A 13717-nucleotide genomic window follows, 5' to 3' on the forward strand; every position below is an offset into this window, starting at 1 on the left:
TGTGTGTTATTTCAGAGAAGAAAGCAAATACATATTTTGGGGTGCAACCTCCCTTTACAGCCCCTTCGAGCCCGATTTTTATAATGTCATGAACAAACTTTGGTACACCATGATTAATGAAGGTTGTGGTATACCTCCTCCAGAGGAGCACATATACCACAAGAGCGCATACCTCCGCCAGGCTGAATAGTTGTTATTTTTTGTCTCCCATTAATAGGCCGGATCTGGATTCGGACCTGAACCAATTCTAATTGGCTTGTTCTTTTCAACTACACAACACATTCACCAAGTTTTGTCACAATCTATCCACAACTTAAAAAAAATAGTTTTTTAGAGAGCATCGGAGGAGTTATTACATGTACGAGGAAACGGACTGGGCCCACCACCCACAACACTGCCTTGGGACACTTCCTAAACTCAGAGATGAGAGGAATCTTTTGAGAGCTGCCGCACGAGTGGATGAAATCAGAAAGCCAAGGTTGAAAGGTAGCCTTGTATTACAAAGCAGAAAATCATTGGCTATCCTGCAATGCAGGATGATGAGTGCACATTTGGAGAATTCCAGAATCCCTTCCTTTCCACCAGAGTTAATGAGCTGGTTCCAATTTATGGAAGATATTTTCATTTTAATATCATCACTGGTGGGGAAAGAGAAAGTGAAGCAGACAAGTGAAACAAGGAGCTGATACTCCAGGTCCCCTGCCCTTTGGGTGGTATGAGGAATAGATCTGTGTAATATGAAGGCAAAATCTTGAACGGTTTTTGAAATATCGCGTACACAAAGCAAGTTACTGAGATGGTTGCCACGGCAACGTAATTCAGCCAATCACCATGATCTAATCAGGTTGAAATAATGTCATGAGGAATAGATATCTGCAATATGAAAGTTAAATGTTCAACGGTTTTTGAGATACCGCGTACACAAAAGTACACGGACGGATGATCAGTAGGTCGAATGGAGCTCATTTTAATGTACACTAATGCGTGCCCGTACGTGCTAAAAAAAAAAAAACCTTTCAAACCGCTTGCCAGAAACAACCACACAGGCCGTTCCTTCGCTCTCACTTGCACCAACGTATTTTGCCTTTTCGCAATGTCATTGCAAGGAAAAACACAAAGAGAAGAGAAGAGAAAAAAAAGAAAGGAAAAAAACGTACGTGCAAAAAAAACAAAAAAACTTTCAAACAACCACACAGGCCATTCCTTCGCTCTCGTAAACGACGACTGGATTGGGGCATTGTGTTTATCTAGAAATGCGCCAAAGAAATCGAGAAATTATTAAAATACAGTAAGTCATCACTATCCGGAAGTCCGTACGTTGTAACTGTAATGTCCGGAGGGCAGTAGGACACGGATAGTCGTGAGGGTTGTCGAACTCTGTTTATTGCCTGTCCGAATGCACACTACTGCAGACTACAAACACGCCTCAAGCAGCACAAACCCCTATAAACCTTGCGAACATGTGACCACCAACACCACACCTCCACGCTCCCACAACGCTCCCCGCACTGTGCCCTGCCCACGTACGCCACTACACCACAGTAACCCATAATGGAGAACGCGGCTGAGGATTAGAGTGTACGAGGTGCAGTGGGACGCAAGAAGCACGCGCGCCAGCATCAACTCCGCTTTATTGCGTGACCAGAAGTACACTCCTGCCACCCCTAGCGGGCGAGGCATGATATACGAAAACCCAATCACGTGACACAGCACACTCCTCCCCTCGTAAAATGACCCGTCACTCGATGAACGGACAATCACAACATGACCATCTGAAACCCATCAACACTCATAATCCTCCAAGTACCGCGGCCGCACCCTGACCCGCCTCGGACGGGCAGCGCCGCCAGACAGTCCAGGCTCAGACGCCTCCCGGCTCGGTCGAGGTGACACCCTCGCCGGACTCGCACTTTCCGCAACACCAGCCACCCCTGACCGCCCAGCCTGCCCGACGTCCCCGGGTAGGACGGCATCAGGCGAAGACCCCCTTGGCGTCGGCCCAACCAGCCCCGGCGATACAACGTCAGGTGCCGGCGATACTACCGGTGGGGGTCCCGCATCGTTCAGCCCGGGGAGGTGTGGGGGGGGGGGCGACGCTGAACTGCGATCATGCATTTGGTCCACGTGCCGCTTCCACACATCCCCACCATCAGTCCGCACCATGCAATTCGCCGGCCCCAGCACCACAGAGACCACCGCCGGCACCCATTTGGAACCGTGGAAATAATCGCACACCATTACCCGTTGCCCCACCTCGAAGCTGCGCAGCCGCGTCAGACGTGACATCGCCCCACTCCCCGACCCTCCAGGTCGCAGCAAATCCAGCCTGGACAGCAATGCCCGTCCATAGAGACGAATGGCAGGTGAATCACCCGTGACAGGATGAACTGCGTTCCTGTAATGGAGCAAAAAGACATCGACCACCGTCTGCACAGGTGCCACCCCCCCCCCCCCCCCGCGCAAAGCCCGCTTCAACATCTTGACAAACGACTCAGCTTGGCCATTCGTCTCAGGATGATACGGTGCGGACCTTAGATGTCGAATACCATTCTGGCGCATAAACTCATCAAATACACCTGCGATGAACTGCGGACCATTATCAGAGACCAGGATCTCCGGCAACCCTTTATTAGCAAAGATCGTCCGCAGTTTCTCTACTGTAATGTTTGCTGATGTATGCTGCATTACTACAACCTCCGGCCATTTAGAGAATGCATCGATCACAATCAAAAACATTTTGCCATTAACCGGTCCCGCAAAATCTACATGGACCCTCTGCCAAGCTCGGTCTGGCACAGGCCAGAGACCCGAAGCCCGACGCGGGTTATCAGCATCTGTCTGGCACGTGGCGCAACGCTTAACCAACTGCTCAATGTCTTTGTCCAACCCCGGCCACCACAACAGGCTACGAGCAAGACTATTGGTCTTCACGACGCCAAGGTGACTGACATGCAGTTCATGCAGGTGACTTCCAAACACCGCTGCCTGAACCTCGGTGGAATCACCGTCCTCATTCCCCACATTACGCACCGTTGGACCAACGACAGCTCCGATGCGCGTGACGTGAAAGGTTGAAATGCCGGTGTCGAAGGCAGATCGCTCCAATTCCCCGTAGAAATCACCTGGACGACACGGGCAAGCACCGGATCACGAGTCGATTCCACCGCGACCTGCCTGGCCGTGACCGGCCCGCTTTGGACCTGGCCCAGCGCGAACACATCGACCCGGTCGGCCAACTCAGACGCAGCTGGACCCTCCGCACACGGCAAGCGTGAGAGCCCGTCGCAGTTAGCATGCTTCTCGGTGCTTCGGAACTGAATATCATAATCGTAAGCACCCAGAAACAGACACCACCGCTGTATTCGCGCGACTGCTACCACCGGCACCCCGCGTTCGGGTCTCAGGATGAATTGAAGTGGTTTGTGATCCGTCTGCAAAGTGAAATGCCGCCCCAGCAGGTATTGATGAAACCTCCGCACACCCCATACGAGGCTGAGAGCCTCACGCTCAATCTGGGCATATCCGCGCTCTGCTGTGGACAGGGTCCGGGATGCAAAACAAACAGGCCGCTCGGAACCATCGTCCATCCTGTGGGAGAGCACTGCCCCGATGCCATATGCAGAGCTGTCGAAGGCCAATAGGAACGGACGTGCAGGCTCGTAGTGCACGAGGACCGTGTCCTCTGTGAGCAGCCGCTTGACGCGGTCGAACGACGCCTGGTGTGCAGGCCCCCAAGCCCAGCGCTCGTCCTTCCTGAGCAACCGCGTCAACAGCGCAAGTTGTGAGCTGAGCCCGCGCACGAACCTTTGGTAATACTGGGCCATACCAATGAACGAGCGCAGCTGCGTCTTGTCGCGAGGCGGTGGCATGTGCTGAATCGCCTCCACCTTCCGAGGACCTTTCAACAGCCCCTCTGGCGTGATGATGTGCCCGAGGTATTCCAAGCGCTGCTTGAAGAACGCGCACTTGCCCCTGTTCAAGCACAGGCCGCACGCTTCTAGCTTCGTCAGCACTCGGGCAATGTTCGCAAGATGCTCGTCCGCAGTTTTCCCCGCAATGAGCACATCGTCCAGGTAGGTCTGAGCGGGCAGGTCAATGCAAACCTGATCCATGGCTTTCTGCCACAAAGCTGGGGCCGAAGCAATCCCAAAACAGAGTCGGGTATATCGATAGAGCCCTTGACACGTGTTGATTGTCAAAAGCTCGCTACTCCCGGGATCCATCGGCAGGTGAAAATATGCATCACGCAGGTCTAGCTTCGTGAAGTATTGACTCCCCGCCAATCGCGCATATATTTCATCGATTGACGGCAGTGGATATTGCTCCATGCTGAGCCCCGGGTTAACCGTGGATTTGAAGTCCCCGCACAATCGGACGTCTCCATTCCGTTTCAGCACCGTGACCACCGGGGTGGCCCAATCCGAGCACGACACCCGTTCGATCACTCCACAGGCCTTCAGCCTATCCAGTTCACCCTTGACCTTGTCCCGCAGGGCATACGGCACCGGACGCAGTTTACCAAACCGAGGAACCACCCCCTCCTTCAAGAAGAGTTTTGCCTCCATGCCCTTGAGTTTCCCAAGGTCGTCGCTAAACAACCCTTGATGTCTTTGAAGAATCTCCTCCAACTGATCCTCCCACTGGCTCGGCACAGGTTGCACAAGGTGAACTGCGGCCCAGTCTAGCCTGATGCGGGCCATCCAATCTCGGCCGAGGAGAGACGGTCCCCTCCCCCGCACGACGTACACCCGAAGCGTGGCGACCTGGCCTTGATACCGCACAGACACGTCTGCCATCCCGACTGGCGTTATCTTCTCGCGGGTGTACGTGAAAAGCGTGAGGTTTGACCTGATAAGCTTCAAGCCGTTGAGTCTACGCGCGGTCTGTTCGCCGATGAGCGACACCGCTGCTCCCGTATCGACCTGGAACGTGATCGGCGTTTTGTTCACTTCGACTTCCACCGTCATCGTTCGCGCCGTCGCCAGGCCAATTGAAAACAGGTCCATCAACGGCCGCTGGTTCCGCCCCGAGTCGCCTCGCACATCGCCGTCCATGACCTTAACGGTGGCCGGCGCCCCACGGCACACACGCGCCAAATGACCCACCTTGTGACAATTCAAACACACGTTGCCTTTACACGGGCATGCACGGCGCAGGTGTCGACCTCCACATCCCAAGCATGTCCGCGGGGTCACCCCGCCGCACGCGCGGCCGCGTGGCGACGTCCGACCCGCATCGAAGGTCGTGCGCGCGTCCCGGGGTGCCCGCGACCCCGCGTGGCCGGTGATGGCTCGAACATCCCCGCGAGTCTGCTCGACCGCTGTTGCCGTGCTGACCACAGAGTCGAATGTAATGGCTTCACCCTTCAGCCTTAAAACCGCTGAAACCATCTTCGCATCTCGTAAACCAGCAATAAAACGATCTCTGAGCCGAGCTGGCCGCTCCCCCGCCGTGAACTTGCAGGCCACAGAAGAATGCTTAATCCGCGCCACGAACTCAGCGACGCGCTCCTCTGCTCCTTTCGAGAGGCGATCGAACTGGAATCGAGCGAGCTGTAATGACTTCTCCGGCGCCATGTGTGCTTTCATCTTCTGCACAATGTCCCGAAACGACAGCTCGTCATCCTGGGGCCTGTTCGGTGCCACTAAATCACCCAGTAGCCGATAATGCTCCGCCAAAAGCGAAGCGAGCAAGATCGACTTCTGTTTGCTCTCGTCGACCACATCGTTCGCGTGGAAATAGCATCCCAATTGCTCCGAAAACAATTCGAAGTCGTCTCCGTCGAAAACGGGCACAAGTCCGTATTTATCCATCCTCGTCAGCCAACTAGAGTGTACGAGGTGCAGTGGGACGCAAGAAGCACGCGCGCCAGCATCAACTCCGCTTTATTGCGCGACCAGAAGTACACTCCTGCCACCCCTACCGGGCGAGGCATGATATATTAAAACCCAATCACGTGACACAGCACAAGGATCTCTTCCCCAACGGCCACGCCTACGCAGCAACGTGTCCTGTCATTGGTTTGGTAAACAAATGGCCGTAACTTGGGAACCACTTGCCCGATTAATATAAAACCTTGATAAGGCACATACTCAGGTCCCCAGCAATATACCTGGCAAGTTTCAATTAGATCGGACCAGTGGTTATCGAGAAACAGCGGTCACAGACACACAGACACACACACACACACATTGCGGGTATTATAGATAGATAATGGAGGGTTCTCCAACCTTGTGGCATGGATGGGAGACAACAATCGCTCAAATAGTGATACAAATACAAAAATTGCTATACGAATTGTCCTTTGATCACTGATTAGGAAAAAACGTTGCCCAACAAAAAAGCCAAGACAGTGACCATTTTTCACGATGGTCTTAGACATACTGTATATATCACAATGGAAATGTATTTTTGAGTGGTTCATCGTGCCAATTTTAAACATACTAGGCCTGATTCTAATACGTAAAACTGTTGATTTTTTTTTCAAAATGCAAAAGCAACGACAACTCTTTCGAAAAAAAAAATCAGTATTTTTGAATGAACATTCGAGCGAGTAATCCAGTTTGATCAAATTATTATTTAATATACTTCTCCATGAATGTTTTTTTTTTAACATAATTTAGTCCTGGCAGTGCAGCTGCACAATCAAGTGTAACTGAGACCAAAGTGAGAACGTTTGCCCCTTCCTCTGCATTCTGTTTTGCATCCACATTTTTGTGGGCTCTTGGCAGCATGCTTCAATGGGTGGATGAGTTAACCATCAGATGTTGGGCATTTCACCCCCAAGTTCGTCTCACTTCTGGACGATGCTGTATTTGGCAATTCATATGGATCTATGGTGCCTATACCCTGTATTGTTATAACATCGCTCACTCGACAAAGTGTCCAAGGTATCAACATACCCAAGCTTCGAGTCAACTTTTGACCCCAATTGTTTTCCCATGACAAAGCACACAAAGCATGATTTTTTTCCACTTCACCGATTGTGAATGGACGTTCCTTTGTCCTCTGCTTGTCCTCCGATATGGCCGTGCATTTGGTCGTGTGCGCGCACAAATTCCTGACATCACTAAACACTCTCCGCAGAGCTTAGGGTTAACACCACTTACTCGATTGCCGTTCAGCAATCTGGTTCACCATGAGCTGATTATGCCTCAAAATGGTCTTGGGAGGCTTGTAGGCCCCACGCCAAGAAACACAAAGCTGTTGTATGTAAAACCGTGATAATCACAGGTTAGATGGATTTGGAGCGACCATATTGATTGGTTGAAGGAAAAATATTGGACAAATGAGTGCCAGTCTTCTTACAGCGCCCTTTAACCCTTGGTCAAGTTTGCTGCGAGAGACTCTCGACCTGAGGAGACAACACCAATACAAAATGGCGTCTTTGACTCTTGTCCCCGACCCAAGTGTCAAACCTCTCCCAGGTATCTTTGGTCAATTCTCTTTTAAAAGGAAGGGCGAAGTGATGGTCTTGTAAGGTTCTGTATTTGGATAGTCAAGTCTTCCTATCCTTAATTAAAAGTTTGAATAAACTTGCCGCAAGTGGAAACACTTATTCATATTGGATGCCACCACCAGAGACGGCTCACAAATGTTCCCCTGTCCCAGGAGTCGTGCGTGCATTTACGCGAGGTTGGTCATATACCGGCCAACATGTTGATGGTGGTGCACACATCTCTTGTTGACGTGCACAACTTTTGTTCTGTCGAAAATGGCTGACCAATACACTGGAAAAGTTTTAAAAGATTGATCTCACTCCCCGAAAGAGAACTTCACCACCATCACTTTCACCTTTTCGATTGGTCACCATCAAATTCAAGCTCTTCTTGTGTGAGTTCAAAGCTGCGAGCTGACCCATTGATAGGAGATCAGGAAAGTTTTTTCTCAATGAGAACATTTTTGATATTCCTAAGATGCATGACTTCTATGATATTAAAAGTTGTGGCAGCATAGGGTGGCTCTAAGCTTTGTCACGTGACACTATTCCTGCACCATAACACATGGGAAAAGACAGTTAACAACACTGCCATGACCAGTTGAATCAATCTTGGTGTTCATGACAACGAAGGATGCCAGGTGCACCTGTATTAATTTTTGGGGTTCATAATTCTGTTTTCTTAACTAACCCAGTGTGTGTTCCATTACCAAATCAGCTTGCTATCATTTTCCAAGCCAGCCGTTCCTTATGAACCATTTTATTGGAGTGCTTGCTTGAGTGCTTAAGCCACTTTGCGAGGGCTCTCCATGCTGATTGGTCATGTAACACACCCTGGGTTGCACCTACCTTCATTTGTTTCTACATTTTTACCCCAATTTAATATAATTACAGAGTGAATGTTCCAAATGATTTTTGTTTCAAGGGATGACTCAAGATATACTGTTCTTCCACTTTAAAATCAATCACCTGTTTTTTGTTGTTAATTTGATGGATTTTTGTCGATTTTATTTGGCTCTGCTTAATTTTCAGGATTAACCTGCATTTGTCCAAAATAAATAAATAATTCACAACAGTTATCGCTGCAAAATGTTTGCTGATATGCAGATACTAAGAAAACAGAGGTAAATGAAGATGTATTCACTGGTATGACAAAGCAGGGGTATGTTCAGTTACCAAGTATCTTGTAGAGTGGCTGATGTGGCTCTCTCGCCAAGTGGCTTAAGCACTCAAGCAAGCACTCCATTCTAAACCGTTAAGAAACAGCAAGCACTGTAGCTAGCTGAACACACCATAGATAAGGGAGACAGAGTGCCCTCTCTCTCTGAAGGTCAATAGCAAGCCAAGTGCATTATAATTTTCAATATATATATATATATATATATATATATATATATATATATATATATATATATATATATATATATACACATATATATATACACATATATACACATATATATATACATATATATATATATATATATATATATATATATATATATATATATATATATATATATATATATATACACATAATGATTTTTTTTTCTCCAGATCCATCCCTTATTGCGGTGGTGCATGTGGACCAAGTACGTGAACCATATTTTAATGGATGAGGAGTCAACCATCTGCTACACAATATTGTGAGCTCTTCATTCCTCACCACACGACGTAACTGTTGTCATTGTTACAGACAACAATAAATTACGGTTTGCACAATTCCTTCAAACTAAGTACTTATTCCTAGTTCAGCCTAAGTATTTCAACGAATGAGATGTCTGATGACAGATCGAGGAATTGTATTTTGCATTAAACATACAACACCATCATTGCCAACAAATATGCCTTTGCCTTTGCAGCACACTGCCAACACCAATCATGTGTTTTTTTTTCACCTCTCCGTCGCTTTCTCACATTTACTTTATTTTTTTGTGAACACAACCACCAATACTTGTCATATATTACATAGTATCCCACAATTGTTATTGCTGCATATTAACATGTTGCTGTACCACACCAGTCAAGCTTATTCTTGGTAAAAAAAAGAAAAGAAAAAGAGAGCCATCAATCGCTTGCAATGCATTTGATAATTGATAACAACTGCAATCAAAACCAACAGGGCTTGTATAAATAGTAGAGCAAATCTAAACACTTGCAAAAGTCATTCTCATTTCTTGTCCATTGTATATCTATCTTTCTTAGCAATACAGCAAATATCTAACAGAAGTATTGCTAACTCTTACAATCACACAACTTTCCTGTCCATTAAGACAACATGCACATAACACAACGTTCACCCATTAAATGGTATTTGTATTAATGACACAATGAAAGGCGCCGTCTATTGAATTCATATCCAAGGTGGGGTGGTAAGGAAATGAAGGAAAGAGAAATTTCTTAAAAGGAAGGAAAGAGGAAGGAAAACTAAAGAGAGAATGAGTTGCAGCAGAAAGAAAAGTCACGTTGAGAAGAGAGAAGGGAAGGATGTGGGGTCAAAAATTCTACCTTTTGCAAAGCTAACAACATGTACTGTAGATGGCCCTGAATGAGAGAGGAGAGTTCCTTGATGGTTCTTGCGATTGGCAAAGATGATGAACTGAAGATCAACAAAGCACTCGCTACTTTCTACAGACTAAAACATCCCTATGACTCGAGACATGCTTTCCGAGAAAAGTTGTGTGCACAAATTTAACTTTATTAGCACAAGCAGGTGTAATATTTATCATACTTTTGCAGAGATATACAAGAGAGGTGAATATTTTGGTCGAAACCCCAAATTAGTGTTGCAAAGATGAAGAGCTTAAGATCACCGAAGAACTCATCGGTTGCCACGACGTATGGACAAAAAACATCCGCGTTACCATGAGGTATTGGTAAGAAAAAGTTTGATTGCACCAGTTTAGTTTTATCCACGTGAGCAGGTGTCACATTTGTAATACCATGGCAGGGATACAAGAAAGGCAGGATTTCAGTTCAAGCCATAAGTAAGTTAGCATGGCACTTACGTGTCAGAAATGATGTTAGGAAGCGCTGAATTCTTAGTAAAGGTTTATTTTCAATTGTCTCGTTTCTGTCATTAATTATCCAAGGGAAATGTGGAACATTAAACAAAAGCACATTGGGAAGAATCGATACAAATTAATAACAAAGGCACAGAAGTTTTCCTTTCATAGAAAAGCCATCTACCTTTATTGCCATGGGAACGAAGAGTTTGATGACAAGGTACAGAGGCAAGAGTCATCTTGATGCTAGTTCAGTGTTGCAGAGGACAATTCTATTCCTACTGTGCTGGAAAGATCAGTTCTGGAAGTTGGGATAATTCAAGCCATCTGAGCTATGATACATATACAAAATAGTACATATCCTTGTGGTTTCACCCAAAAGTGTCTACCGCTTTGGAAATCCCAAATAAAAAAGCTGCATAGAACAAGGACCAATTAGGAATTAGAAAGGACATATTGGGAGCCGAAAATGAGATCGATCGGGAAAGAGAAATTCATTGATCCACATGCCGATATTTTGGACACCATGGATGCAATGCAACGCCACAACACGAGAAACCGTGCAAACCATGAGCCAAATTACTGCCGTTCTCTTGCACTTCTATTGTCCTTCACTTCCGAGGTGTTCAGGCTTGTGGCATTGTTATCCAAAGCATTAGCCATGGTTTTTAAGCACCAACAAAGGTTAGAACTGATTCTTCAAGTTTGACTACACTATGAGCTACATAAGCATTCATATAGATGAGACTGCTGCAGTGAAAATAGCACCTTTGTGAAAATGTAAAACCCTAAGAAATAGATGAATGGATGGTTGAGCATCAAACTGTCCCAGGTCTGCTCTCTGCAACTGGATCACCTGTCTACATGAGGTAGCTAAACTGGGGAAGCAAAGTGTGGGAACTTCCTTAACTCACATAAGAAACAGGCAACAGTTGATGCTTCATAGTGTTATTAATTTTTTTTTATATTAAAAAAACAAAAACACAGTAAAACAAACGTTCCACAAACTTTACTCATTTTATAAAAACCAAAATTTAGCTTATCACTCTTGGACTTTACACAACAATTTATATGGAATTTCAGGCTGTCTTTGATGTTAAGCGATGTAGATGGCATCATCAGACATCACTAGGAGTGGCACGTTGATTTATGGTCAGGGCATCAGGGTGGTCAAAAAGCCAGCATTCCCAGCACCATAAAAAAATTTTTTGAAAGAACTACACACTTAAATTACAATGGCTCGATCCTCCCTACGTGGTTACTCAAATGGCATTTTGCAAGGAAGTCCAAAAGATGGGCGTGTGGATGGACCAGGTTGGTGGTAAGGGCCGGCCTGTCAGTGCAAGGGTCCTTGAGATGACGGCAAGATGTCTACGGTCCATTTTATGAGAAGCAGACTGGGCCGATGTCAACCCCAAACTGCTGGCCAGCTTCACCAATATCCATTGGTGCAATGTCGATAATAGGCAGGCGAGAAGTCTTCTGTGTTCTATACTCCATGACTGTCTTGCTCCATTTGCTAGTGTGCCTCTGTGAAAGCAAAGATAAATACAATGAATACGTATAATGGTTCATTGTAGAAGAACGATTGAATGAATAAATCAGGAAGTAACTCTTGTTGACAGTTAAAATCTGTGCCAGTCATTGTGATAGGCAACTGTACAGCTAATAACTATGGCCTGTTGACCCCAGCTGCTTGAAAATGGGAATACAAGTATAGTAGTTGCACTGCTATAGTCCAGTCCGAATGGAGGCTTCAGCCGAGCTCCAAACTGACAGGGTAGCCGTTATAATGGTGAATGATGTTTTGTGCAATTTTGAAGCTCATTTTCTACAATGAGAATGTTTTCCCTGGCAAGAGATAAATGCTTTGGTGTTGAATCTCAAGGTCCTGGTTTTGGCTCAGAGACGCCATTAATAATTGTTCCAATCACGTCAGCTTGGTGTTAAAAGAATTAACAACCTGGTTAAAGCGTTTCTATAATTATTTTGAGGTTCCAACAAAAGTGCAGTACAACACGGAGATGCGGAGAGCCCTTTTGCACGTAACAATAAACAATGCACAATTGTACTGATTGCAGCCCCCACTAACCGTGCATCCGTCCTCAACCACACTGTAGGTGAAGCGACTGTTGCCCTCTGCGCGGATCTCGATGTCGTTGGAGCCTTGGAGCAGCAGAGCTTTCTTCAGGTTTCCAGATGCTTCATCCATGTAGGCTACGCTATTCTTGCAATGATACGTGATGTTCTGAGAAGCTTCGGTGGAAAGCAGACGTAGGAAGTTCATCTGGATGGCGCCTGTATTTGGTGGAAGGCTGTCCTCACCATAGCTGAACTGCAATTAGGAGAGGAAGGCCCAATGAGAAAGGCATTTGCTTCAATATAATTCATCGTAAATTGCACCGGTAATACGTTTATTTCATATTTGTATTTCAAGTAAAATGGGTTTTTGTTTTATTTTCTCATAGAAGTTAAAATGCATCAACCAGCTAAACGACAGAGACGAGCATATCAACAGATTGATAAGAGGAGGAGGAGGAGGAGAAAGGGGGAATAAAATGCACGGATGCATCGCACAAAGTGAAGGGGGAGTGAAAACCAAGAAAAGGGTGTGGGGTGAAGGAGGGAAGGTGTAGTAAAGCGAAGAGTCGTTGATGTGCAATGCCATCAATAAAAAAAGTTAGCTTCGGTTGATGTGACTGGGAGAACAAGACTATAAGCATCAACTTATAGTTTGTGAAAATTAAAGTTTCATTGAAAATCATGACCACTCAGAAGTAAGCTCACTTGGAATCCACCGGTCATGCTCTCGCCGAACCACACGTGCTTGCTGTCCTTGTGACTCTTGCTGGTCCACCAGTTCTTACGAGCCACCGTCGGCTGGTTTGCATATACGCATGTCTCGCCGGTCTCCAAGTTACAGAAGACCTTGATGGCATCCAAAGTGCAGCCCTGATTGGGATCAATCCAGTAGTCACCTGCAGCGTAAAGAGCGGTTTACAACCCCCGGCTAGATGTGGTCGCACTCAAATAATTATCAACGGTCATAAAAATAGGATCAAGAGGGTAAATATAACAGTGATAGGGAATTCCTTATAAATACCCATCAATTGTCGGCCTTAAAATTGTCCTGTTCTTGATTACATTCCAAGTGCAGTTCAATTTGATTGAACAGTGTTAACATGCAATGCTCGCATGATACTCTGCATCCAGCAGTTTGCTCTCTTTCAGAAAGCGTAACAAGATAGCAGTTCGATTTGAAATCATGTACATG

General features: G+C 46.3%; 1 protein-coding gene and 1 long non-coding RNA gene across 2 annotated transcripts in view; one reads left to right on the top strand and one right to left on the bottom strand.

Moving 5' to 3' along the window:
* Positions 1 to 9094, top strand: part of LOC147029598 (uncharacterized) — a 108114-nt gene extending 99020 nt beyond the window's left edge. The window contains exon 3 of the long non-coding RNA XR_015055962.1: positions 8996 to 9094. This is a non-coding gene — a long non-coding RNA (uncharacterized LOC147029598). The remainder of the gene's footprint in view (positions 1 to 8995) is intronic.
* Positions 9095 to 10476: 1382 nt separating this feature from the next.
* Positions 10477 to 13717, bottom strand: part of LOC147029600 (uncharacterized) — a 92696-nt gene continuing 89455 nt past the window's right edge. Inside the window, exons 52-54 of the mRNA XM_085872757.1 lie at positions 13231 to 13421; positions 12536 to 12778; positions 10477 to 11973 (exon numbers count right to left, since the gene is read on the bottom strand). Of these exons, the coding sequence (XP_085728883.1) occupies positions 11827 to 11973; positions 12536 to 12778; positions 13231 to 13421 (581 nt within the window). The 3' untranslated portion in view covers positions 10477 to 11826. The remainder of the gene's footprint in view (positions 11974 to 12535; positions 12779 to 13230; positions 13422 to 13717) is intronic.

Source organism: Eptatretus burgeri, chromosome 3, assembly GCF_056783735.1.
Source record: "Eptatretus burgeri isolate ZD-2024b chromosome 3, Ebu_testis_v1, whole genome shotgun sequence".
Lineage (NCBI taxonomy): Eukaryota > Metazoa > Chordata > Myxini > Myxiniformes > Myxinidae > Eptatretus > Eptatretus burgeri.